We start from the raw sequence: 12,500 nt of genomic DNA, 5'->3' as shown, positions 1-12,500 counted from the left end.
CACAGACAACTGCAAAAGACAGATCGTATTACAGATGCACACAAACACATTGCCAACTCAGTCGAAAGCCTTCACTGAAGTAACATATTTTTGATTGACATATGCATTTGAACCTGTAAGCACAAGAGTGTATGAATATGCCGTTGTGTAGACACACACACACACACACACACACACACAAACTTTGAATGTAGAACATTACATCAGCACATAACCTGCAGCTTTAAGGTACAACAGACATGTTCATACTCATCATGACATTTGACAGGATAATTAAAGACATTTTTATTCTGATAATGACGCTATTGTCTGATAATTACTCTGTAATTACTATTTTATTCTCTAATTATTCTATAAACCAGTTTATTCTGATAATTTCTCTATAAATCATACTTTATTGTCTGATAATTACTGGATAAAACATACTTTATTGTCTGATAATTACTTTATAAATCATACTTTATTGTCTGATAATTACTGTATAAAACATACTTTATTGTCTGATAATTACTTTATAAATCATACTTTATTGTCTGATAATTACTGTATAAAACACTATTGTCTGATAATTACTCTGTAAATCATACTTTTTGTCTGATAATTACTGTATAAAACATACTTTTTGTCTGATAATTATTGTATAAAACATACGTTTTGTCTGCTAATTATTGTGTAAATCATACTTTATTGTCTGATAATTACTCTATAAATCATACTTTATGTCTGATAATTACTGTATAAACATACTTTATTGTCTGATAATTACTCTGTAAATCATACTTTTAGTCTCCCTACACTTCTCCTCTTTCAACTTACTTTGACAGGTTGGAATTTCGCAGAATTTCCAGTAGATTCCATCCTCCTGGTCTGCTATGTAGCACCACGGCCGAACATCACCATCCGGGTTTCTGAGAGAGAGCCAGAGCGAGAGAGAGAAAGAGAGAGAAACAAAAAGAGAGATAGAGTGAAAACCAGATTAGGTACTACAAGTAAAACGGTCACAGACTGTCAGTCAGTCAGACAGACCCCCTGCCCCCCTGGAGGGGCAATCCTCCCTTCATTTCTGCGTCTGTGCCAGACGGCACCCCCCAACCCTCCTCACGCTACAGTGGCGAGTCCGGGCGCCTCTGCCCAGCGTTGTGGTGCTGTAGACAGGCATCTTCCGGGCGGCTCTCTGCAGTCCTGCCCCTCCACCGCACACATTAACCCTCCACGCCTTTCACATGGCTTTGAAACCTTGCTACGGTGTAATGATTACACCGGCATGGTTTTTGCGGTCTGAAGAGAACGCTCGCCACGAGATCTGAAAACGCTCCCGGCTCAGTGGCCAGCCCGGCCGCCGTCAGGGAAAGAGCGATAATTACGAGCAAAAACCATTCTCCTTCTCTTTGAGCGACACAATGGGAGACTTCGGCGTGGGGCTTGAGGCAAGAGCTATCTGATTTCAGCCATTGTGCTGGGAGTCCTGAAGGGTGTCTCCTTGTCTTTTCTTCCCCGATCAAAAACACTTTCCAGATTCTCTTCCCCTCTCTTCATGACAGAAAAGAGCATTCAGTGTGATCTCTTTTTATCTATAGACTTTTATTCTGTTGTTTTGTTTAGAGAAACTTAACCTCGGGTTGGAACTGGACTAATCGGGAGATATTTCCCTCCTCTGGACTTTTCTTCATAGTGTGTGTGGTGTGCTGTTTTTTTGGTCCACAGTGAAACCTGGAAGATGAACTCTCACAGCATCACAGTTTCTATACACATCTCCATGTTGACTAGATGGAGCATGATTTTGCCTTGGTGTTTGGAATAAGGTATTCCCAGATGTATTAGGAATAATGTATTCCCAGATGTTTGGAATAATGTATTCCCAGATGTGTTTGGAATAATGTATTCCCAGATGGATGTGGAATAATGCATCCCCAGATGTTGTTGGAAGAATATATTTCCAGATGTGTTTGGAATAATATATTCCCAAACCTGTTTGGAATACTGAATTCCCAGATGTGTTAGAAATCATGTATTCCCAGATGTGTTTGGAATACTGTATTCCCAGATGCACACCCGTTCTGCAGCACTAAACAGTGGACAGTGACGGGTCAGTGGGCCAGTATGACATCACAGCTCATAACAGACCCACCTCCCCAACACATAAATACACTCATGTGCACGCATTGACAAAAACATGCACACGCGCACACACACTCAAAAACACACATGCACGCACACGCACACACACACACACACACATGAGAACAGGGTCTTTCATGACTTCCTGCTGGGCACTGTGCGGTCAGACACTGATCACCTTCAGTTTGTCTTCATGTTCTTACCCTCTAATCACCCCCCGCCACCCCGAGGGGTAGAAAATAGTTGCCATAGACAACACAGCGGCACCTTTCCATCCTAGAGACCAAGCACAGCTTTGATCACCAAACACAGTTCAGCTGAACCTCCAGGTGTATGTGTGTGTGTGTTTGTGAATAAGCGTGCATTAGCATGCGTGTGTGTGTGTGTGTGTCTTAAAGCCTGCAGGGACCAGTCACATCGATTGAGTGAAGAGTCTTGGAACCTTTCATGTGTTACCGTAACAACAGGATCATGAGCTCTGTTGTGGGGAATGAATAAGTGTCCCAGGGGTTAAAGGGGATGAGGAGCTGGCCACAGCTTCAAAGGTGTGGGGGCAGATATTCTTTTAAAGGTGAGGGCCTGCCTTCAGGACAGAAGAGCAGGGACCTACCCATGAAAATGGAGATGCGAGGATCAATCATTCCAATCTAAAAGTCCAAGATTGTGGCGCGTCTCTGAATAGAGGTTTAGGAAGTGTGTGTGTGTCTGTGTGTGTGTCGAAAAGAAAGGGCTCATTTATATTTATGTGCTTTCCATGTGTAATCTTTTTCACAGCCTTAGTACTAAAAAAATAGACTGTTGTTTTAACAGCAATTTTCTAAAATTAAAACTTAAAACTTCAAACATTTGAGGTATAAATATGCGAAACTATAACCATTTTAAAAGACAGTGTCATTAGTCTCTCTCTGCGTGTCTGTGTGTGTGTGCGTGTGTGTGCGCATATAGAGTGGTGTCTGCTATTTTAGGACCTGAAGCCTGAGCCACACAGCAGCCAAAAAAGAAACTGATTCCTATTACACAGATTAAATGCAGAGCAACTTGGTGTCCCCTGTGCTATAAAGACACTGGGACCAGTGTCCCCTGTGCTATAAAGACACTGGGACCAGTGTCCCCTGTGCTATGAGGACACTGGGACCAGTGTCCCCTGTGCTATGAGGACACTGGGACCAGTGTCCCCTGTGCTATAAAGACACTGGGACCAGTGTCCCCTGTGCTATGAGGACACTGGAACCAGTGTCCCCTGTGCTATGAGGACACTGGGACCAGTGTCCCCTGTGCTATAAAGACACTGGGACCAGTGTCCCCTGTGCTATAAAGACACTGGGACCAGTGTCCCCTGTGCTATAAAGACACTGGGACCAGTGTCCCCTGTGCTATGAGGACACTGGGACCAGTGTCCCCTGTGCTATAAAGACACTGGGACCAGTGTCCCCTGTGCTATGAGGACACTGGAACCAGTGTCCCCTGTGCTATGAGGACACTGGGACCAGTCTCCCCTGTGCTATAAAGACACTGGGACCAGTGTCCCCTGTGCTATAAAGACACTGGGACCAGTGTCCCCTGTGCTATAAAGACACTGGGACCAGTGTCCCCTGTGCTATAAAGACACTGGGACCAGTGTCCCCTGTGCTATGAGGACACTGGGACCAGTGTCCCCTGTGCTATGAGGACACTGGGACCAGTCTCCCCTGTGCTATGAGGACACTGGGACCAGTCTCCCCTGTGCTATGAGGACACTGGGACCAGTCTCCCCTGTGCTATAAAGACACTGGGACCAGTGTCCCCTGTGCCCCAGGTTGATAGGCAGATTGAAGCAGTGTGATGGTTCTGAACAGCCTGATCCTGTCTCCAGAAGAGGGCAGCGAGGTCATGACCTCTCCCTTTGATCCCTAAGAGGAGGAATCATGGGATGTTTCCCTTCTGCGTAAATACTCCGTGTCTTCAACTCTGTTTTATGGACGAAGATGATGGGCTGTTCTCTCCCTTTCTTTTTCCCGCTTTTTCCTCACTCCTTCCTAATCACTCTCTCTCTCACTCCCCTTCTGTTTCTGTCTTTCTCTCTCTCCCCTCATGTGGCACTGGACCTGTTCTCTCCTTTCAAGCTGAGCAGCATGTGGACAACTCAGTAAAGAGAGGTTTATGACATTATCAAAGACACATACACACACACACACACACACACACACACACACACACACACACACACACACACACACACACACACACACACACACACACACACACACACACACACACACAGGTCCAGTCTGTTCCCTTCGTACTTGTAACTGCTGGAAATTTAAGCAAAACAACTATACCTGCCTTGCAGTTCTTAGCTCTGACAATATTCAACTGTCTCCCGGTGTGTGTGTGTGTGTGTGTGTGTGTCTCTCACTCACTCACTCACCATGAACTATAAACCACTGCATGATCTGTGATCTGAGAGAAGGTGGGAGAAATTGATGCCTCACTGAACTCTTTTGTTTCACTGTTCGTTGCCTGTCCCAGACACAAACTTCCGTGTGTTTCCTGACAGGGATTGTTGCACAACGATTATTCCAAATGACACAATAAATCAACAAAGAGAGAGTGAGTGACAGAATAGAGAGATGAAAGAAAAAGAGAGAGAGAATTGAAAACAAGAGGAAGGAGGCAGTGGTGTCTCAGTGGTGAAGGTACTGGACTGGTAATCAGAAGGTTGCTGGTTCAAAGCCCACTACTGCGAGGTTGCCACTGTTGAGCCCCTGAGCAAGACCCTTAACCCTCAATTGTACTCAGACATAACTGTAGGTCACTTTGGATAAAAGCATCAGCTAAATGCCTTAAATGTAAATGAGAGAAATAGAATGACCAGCAGCTATAGGAATTTAAAACTGCTGTGTGAAGCTTGTCTCTGTGATGTCCAGAACCACCTGGAGAAGCTCTGCCCAGGTTCAGAAGGGTGGGGTTGTTTATTCCAGACACACAGACCTCATGTTTACACCTTCTTACTTTGGTTTTGGCTCATGTAACTAATGCTTACTTCATCAAATTGTTCACTGACACCCTCTCAAAGCAACAGACTGTACTCGGGTAGCTCTATGGTGTCAGTTCTCTGATTAACAGTATAAAAGGTTCCACTGCTTTCAAATTCTGAATAAATTAAACAGCAATAACAAGATAACAGAACAATAACTTCTTATCTTACATTCAGTTACCTCAAAACTTTAAGGTAGCACAATTCTTACTTTTTAAAGATGAAACAACAAACCCTTTTCTGTGGAGACCAGAACATCAGAAACTTGGAGCCTGTTTCCCGGGCTGCCACAGCTGAGGGGGTTATACCATACACACTGCAACAGCACAACAACGCTGGGAGAATGTTGGCCTCTAGCAAATTTGCATATTCAAATCGCTTGCGTGACTGTTCTGCACTCAAAAGAATCAAAAGTCAACCAGAGAGGCATAAAAAACAAATAAAAGTCCTGCCATAATTTTGTGTAAACGGGGTGCATTCACTAATTAATGCTACCTGCTACTTTGAGGTATTTGGCTAATCCAGATGTTTGGAGTGTGATACTAAGGAGCATTTGTACTGTCCGAACCTGAACTGTCCACTTCTGTTTCAGGACAACACAGCAGCACATCAGTGTGTGAAATGTGAGCTGGTATATTTACATGTGAAATTTAAATATTTCTGCCACCTGCTTCTGCTAAGGAGGAAACGTTTTGCACAGAGAGTCTAAGGGTGAGGTACGCCATATCATTTGTAGGTGTGTATGTGTGTGTGTGTGTGTGTGTGTGTGTGTGTGTATGCACAGAGATTTTAAGGGTGAGGTACGCCATATCATCTTTGTGTGTGTGTGTGTGTGTGTGTGTGTGTGTGCTTGCACAGAAAGTCTAAGGGTGAGGTATGCCATATCATCTGTGTGTGTGTGCATGTATGTGTGTGCGTGTGTGCGCTTGTGTGTGCTCGCACAGAGAGTTTAAGGGTGAGGTACGTCATATCACCTCTGTGTGTGTGTGTGTGTGTGTGTGTGTGTGTGTGTGCACAGAGCCCTGGAATACCAGACAGAAAAAACAACAAGGTGACCTGACAGCACCAGACTTTCACACTCTCCTCTCTTTTTGGCGGGATTTTGCAGAGCTGTTTGTTTGAGTTTGTTTTCACACACACACATACACACACACACACAGACAGAATGACCACTGAGAGACAGGTCATGCGATTCATCATCATACTTCTCTAACACCTGCCGAAATTAATTTGAATGATGTATAGGCAAGCTGGAGAAGATGAAAGAGAAAGCGAGACAGAGAGCAAGAGAGAGTTAGAGTGAGAGAGAAAGAGAGAAACAGATCAATAAAAATCGAAAAAACTATAGTCAAAGAAAAAACTCAATAAAATGAGATCAAGATATCCAGATGAACAGAAAGTATAAGAGAGTGTAAATATGAATAAGAGTATACAGCATCTGGACACATCAATAACAATTCAGGCCAAGGACGTGAGACCTTGGCCAGCTCTGCTGACCTCGGCTGACCTCAGCTGCTCAAAGTGACCTGGGCACCTGGGGTCACCACTTGGGCTCTGCTGAGTCCAAGGAGAAGAGAGACCATATAAGCACCCCGACAAGTCTGTCCTTTAAGTCTGTCCAACGACTGCCTTTGACTGCTTTATTGTTTGGAGCTTTCAGAAGGAACTGAACATTGCTATAGATTTTTCCCCAATAATAACACTAGTTTCAAAGCTTCCTAACAAAGTTATGACAAGTTCTAATCAGTACTAGCGTCAAAACCATCCAAAACCTGTATAGAAATAACTGCACAGAAATGGGGTGAATGTACTCTTTGGCTGCTACGCTGTGTTACAATGCTAGCTCCGTTCTGAGCGTGGGACTGACCTGCAGTAGTTGTGTGAGCCCAGACCACCCTCTCCATTCGGGTATTTCTGCGTGTTGTACGGGTGCTGAAATGTCTCGTTCCAGAACAGACAGGGCTTCCCATCCTGAAGACTCGTCTCCTTCTGGTGACCCCTGTAGTCCTCTCCATTTACTGTGTAGCATTCTGCACAAAAAGACATCCATTGACAAGCTTAGGGGCTACACAAATACATATACATATTTACATTGCTGAATTCATGTACTGTAAAGAATACAGCAACAGGAAATATTTTTGTAAAATACAGCCGCCTATTAACTCATTTAAGTTTCCCTTGCTTTCTGCCTTTCTGCTTTTTGTCTTGGCAAAGACAAAGTTGAGATTTAATTACATAATAGGCCCCAAGTGGGTGACTGAATCCTGTCTTGAGAGGGTAATAATTTTGGCTCTGATCTAGATTTAAGCATCTTGCTTTGAAAGACTAGAAGATCTTGAGACCTTGTTAACAGCTATTTAGCCTGTTAGCATGTGTTCACATTGTTATCATTTACATTTACCTGACAATTTTATCCAAAGTGACTGACAATTATGACTGAACACAACTTGAGTAAATGAGGGTTAAGGGTCTTGTTCAGGGTCCCAACAGTGGAAACTGTGGAGCTTGAACTGGCAACCTTCTGGTTACAAGTCAAGTACCTTAACCACTGACTCTAACTGAGCTACGACTGTCATCGAGGTTGTGTTAGCATGTGTTATTTCGCTTGTGTAATCATGTATTACCATTGTTACTTAGCATATGCTAGCATGTGTTAGCATTGCTATTTAACCTGTGCTAGCATGCTAATCTGACACCCTGCTGTGAGTCATCACAGATGACACTTGGGGAGGATGGCTGGTGATAATGACGAGGGAAAAACACATCATATGTAAAAGGGATTTGTGATTCTGAAATTAAATTTGGATGTTTTGGTAAGTCTGCAGTTTGCTAATTCCCCGAGAGGAGATGAGGGTTATTTTTGAATAACCTTCTCTGAAATTAAAAAAGCAACATAGAAGAAGCAAAACAATAAAGTTATTGTCTTTTTTCTCCTGAATGGAAACCATATAAGCACCCCGACAAGTCTGTTTCTCAGCCAAAAGTAAGGGAAAAATGAGAGACCTCACTCTCAGTCAAAACAAACAACGGAGTCACTACTCCATCAAAGGGTACGTGTCGACTTCAAAGCATGTAATTTGGAGGCGCTCTGGTCTGTGTTCTGAGGAGAAGGAATGTGGTGTGTTAGTATCTTTGAACCCATCCGGCATCTGTATCACGACCCGCGTTAGAATTCTCCAGCTGGTGGGGGCTTCGTGATCAGGTACACGTCGGCCCGTTCAGAGCGTTCGGGGAAAACCACAGGGCAGCAGGTCAGATCAGAGAACTTTATATAACTGCTACAGCAAAAACAGTAATACCTTCTTCCAGTTCAGCTGCAAAGCTCGTAAGAGAATAAATCCGGAATCTGATATCTGAAACGCGTTGAGGAAATATAAACAAGGAGGAATTTCAGAGCTCTCACCGCCTCCACTACCAAAAAACCCAAACAAGATATTTGTGTTCTACTAAACTACAAAAAAATCAGAAGATCCTAAATTAAAATTTGACAGCAGAAGAAATGATTTCTTATACTTGTAAAGTCTCTTCTTTTCTGATAAAAAAAAACAAAAAACAAACCCTGACGTAATTTAAATGTAACCTCACAGCCAGTGAGGAGTCAGGTAGATTTTAATCAGGCATTCCTGACTACACCCTGCTTGTGGCATTGCTCTTGTTGGGTTTCAGTAATTAAAATGGCACCCTATTGTCTCTTAATGGCAAATCTTGTCAGAATATTAATCATCGCTTGGGATTGCAGCCAGTATGTCTGTTTAAGGCGTTTAATTGGAGAAAACAGAACAAACTAAAAATGCCAAAAGGAGTGGTGTGTAATGCACCCCCGTGGCATCAGGACATGTGTGTGACCCATGTAGCAAGGAAAACGTCTGTGTTTAAAGTCTAAACAGTGATTCTGTCCACATGGCGCAGGCCTGCTGGCATTGTGGAGGGTCCAACCCAGGCATTTGGAGTGGGTCAAAGGGCAGGGGCCAAACTGGTGCTCTGCCCACTATTGCCAAACGATGCCGCGATTACTCAGCCACAAACCGCGGTTGCAATATAACTTGCAATATGTTGAAAACGCACTGAAGCCATGCCTGCATGAATAGGTATGTTATATTGCATAAAATTAATTTTGGCCATTTATTGGAACATATAAACACTCATTAGGAAAATCTGAAACCCAACGAAAAAAAATCTGTGATGTGTTGGGGGGGGGGGGGAGGGAGAAAAGGAAGAAGAAGAAGAAGAAGAAGAAGAAGAAGAAGAAGAAGAAGAAAACTAAGAAACAAGACTTTGGGAAGTCTCTGGTCTCCGATTGCGGAGACCAAGATTGGCAGCTGTTCACCACTCTACCACACCAGCATGCATGCTGCCATCTTTCCTTTTGTGGCTAACCTCTCCAAAAGCTTTCCAGATTGGCGGACTGACACACGCCGGGCCCAGCAAAGCAGCAATGGGTAGCAGTTAGCAGCAGCGTAGGTTGATGTGGTCAGGAGGCATTATTACCCTTGCGGTGCAATCTGGTGGAATGCCAGGCCATGCAGATAAGAAGGTCACTCTAAGATGGATAGGCAGTTAAAAACCAATGACGGATGCTGTTTTTTTTTTGTAGAACCTGGACAAGTTGCACTCACTGGGCAATAACATGAATAACAGTAAGGCGAGACATCCCCCTCCCCCAACACCCACCCCTGCCATCTCCATGGTAACCTCTGACTGTTGCTCACTGTGTCCCTAAGCAACCGCTTCCGCTGTATCACCATGTGATATCTTTGTTGTGGTTGGACTACAGACCTTGATAGGAAACAGGACTCAGACCACATTAAAGATAAAACCCCTGCTCGTATAGAAGGCAAGCAGACCACGCCTGGACCGAAGGGGGAAACAGGACCCACCCACTACTACAGAACCAAGAAAAAGGGGGTCTTAAGAGCAAGACCAAAATGGCTTATAGACAGAGAGTTAGTCACCCTGTTATTATGTTTGCAGCTAATTGCTTCCAGATTAAACCTCCAGATGCTCTTGTATCTGTACAAGGGGTCGGGGGGTGGGTGGAGGCAGAGGTTGCAGAGGGACAGAGAGGAAAAGAAACCGAGTAATTGAGACAGAAAGCGGGAGAGATAAAGACAGACCCAGAGAGGGAGAGAGAAGGAGAGAATGAGAGAGAGAGAGACAGAAAGAGAGGGCGGAGCTTGGGGGGCGTGTGATCTGTATAAATACAAACAAGTGCAAAAGGCCATACTATGTTTAAAATGTGTTTTTCTTGTTTATGCACAAAAACCTTTTGCAGGGAGATGAGAGTGTAACGCTCTGTCTCGTATGTTCATGCCCTCTGAGGGCTGAACCCTTCTGTGCAAGATCACAATAACTACAGTAAAACCAGCTCTGACAGGCAGGATGTAGCCGTGTGCTGGACATAAACGCTACCTGACAGGCGTTCATGTACCTGCCTGGGGTCACTGAGGGCTTTTAAAGGACGGGGCAGATGGTAAAGGGACGGGGCAGATCGTAAAGGGATGGGGCAGATAATAAAGGATGGAGCAGATTGTAAAGGACAGGGCATATTGTAAGGAATGGGGCAGGTCGTAAAGGACGCGGCAGGTCATAAGGGATGGGGGCAGATTGTAAAGGGCGGGGCAGATGAGCCCCATACTCAGGCCTCCTTGTCTGTAAACAGTAACCGAGAGCGGAACAGCAGACCAAGCCTGGTATTTGTGCACCAGCCAAACAGACACTTTCCATTTCCCTCAAGCTAATGCCCACTTACCCTGGACTAAGAATAGAGCAGAGGGTAGCGATGCTTGCCACAGGCTTCCTTTAGAAGGCAACTCTGGGCTGATCCCAGACCAGCCTCTCCTTCCAAAACACCATCAAAGGAGAACCCGAAAAACGGGTCTTGCCTCAGTGCAAATCTGCAACCCATAAAAGTATTTAGTAGCACTTGGATGTCAGGCTGGACTGGTTCTCAAATCTTCAGTGTTTCCCTCTTCCACCACTTCTTCACGCGTTTCCTCCAACAGAGAAAGACCAACACGGCCATTTTGCCAAGGCCATTTGTGCACGCTGCCAGAAGTCTGCTCTTTTGAAGTCGGACTTCAAGTTGGACCTGGAGGGCTTGAAACAGACAGACAGGCGAAGCTGAACTGTGACATTTTATGGTTGACCCCAGCAGAGCTGAGAGGGAGACAGGGGAGGGAATACACAGACAGGACCCCTCATAGTGAGCGGCCGTGAGACAGGACCCCTCGTAGTGAGCGGCCGTGAGATAGATCACAATGTCCTGTCGTTTTATGCGTGATTGGTTCTTTAACAGACGCAGCTAGACCTCTAAGGTCCAGCGGCACAGAAGCCCGTGAAAAAACACAAAAACAAACAAACAACCAACCAAACCAATAAACAAGTCTAATTTTCAGGATGGGAGGTTTTTGAGGATTTTTTGTTGCACTACCACAGTCTGGGAAGACGGATTAAAGCTCACCGCCGAGAGAGAGGAACACCACAGGGTTACAAGGTTAAATAAACAGATAGCAGGAAAATCACAGGTTAACGCCGCACAAATCATTAGAGTCTCTACAAACCACCACTGACAGGAAACCAAACAGAGGAAGAGAGGAGAGGAGAGGAGATCATAATTTATGGGGTGTTGTCAGGTAAGAGAACAGGTGGTGAATTTTACAGTCATTTAAGCTCCACATTTACTGATTTTGGGACACATTTATCCAACATGATAAATCAATAAATGCATCCAAATCAATCAACCAAATACACAATGAAGGAAGGAAAAGGGAGGAGGGTGAATGACACGGCTACCACCAGAGGACAGGAGGCGGGGCTTGGCAAAGATTGAAGAAGATCTGTCAATCATCCACCTCACCCCTCAGCATGAGTAAAGCAGTCAGTCTACACTCCCACACCCACTCACTTCTACACTCCCACACCCACTCACTTCTACACTCCCACACCCACTCACTTCTACACTCCCACACCCCCTCACTTCTACACTCCCACACCCCCTCACTTCTACACTCCCACACCCACTCACTTCTACACTCCCACACCCACTCACTTCTACACTCCCACACCCACTCACTTCTACACTCCCACACTTCCTCACTTCTACACTCCCACACCCACTCACTTCTACACTCCCACACCCACTCACTTCTACACTCCCACACCCCCTCACTTCTACACTCCCACACTTCCTCACTTCTACACTCCCACACCCACTCACTTCTACACTCCCACACCCACTCACTTCTACACTCCCACACTTCCTCACTTCTACACTCCCACACTTCCTCACTTCTACACTCCCACACCCACTCACTTCTACACTCCCACACCCACTCACTTCTACACTCCCACACCCACTCACTTCTAC

At 44.9% G+C, this 12,500-nt stretch overlaps 1 protein-coding gene across 3 annotated transcripts in view; it reads right to left on the bottom strand.

Moving 5' to 3' along the window:
• Nucleotides 1–12,500, bottom strand: part of kremen1 (kringle containing transmembrane protein 1) — a 49,760-nt gene that overhangs the window by 24,927 nt on the left and 12,333 nt on the right. The window contains exons 2-3 of one of the 3 annotated variants that reach the window (XM_027027749.3): nucleotides 7,002–7,164; nucleotides 817–908 (exon numbers count right to left, since the gene is read on the bottom strand). In XM_027027749.3, the coding sequence (XP_026883550.2) occupies nucleotides 817–908; nucleotides 7,002–7,164 (255 nt within the window). Of the gene's footprint in view, nucleotides 1–816; nucleotides 909–1,102; nucleotides 1,402–7,001; nucleotides 7,165–10,883; nucleotides 12,098–12,500 lie in introns of those variants that run through there. The other 2 variants (XM_081714897.1, XM_081714896.1) reach the window with 2 other exon arrangements.

The sequence above is a fragment of the Electrophorus electricus genome, chromosome 5, assembly GCF_041902795.1.
Source record: "Electrophorus electricus isolate QZ-2024a chromosome 5, ASM4190279v1, whole genome shotgun sequence".
Taxonomy (NCBI): domain Eukaryota; kingdom Metazoa; phylum Chordata; class Actinopteri; order Gymnotiformes; family Gymnotidae; genus Electrophorus; species Electrophorus electricus.
Note: the sequence above shows the minus strand (reverse complement) of the source record. Positions and strands in the feature narration are given on the sequence as shown.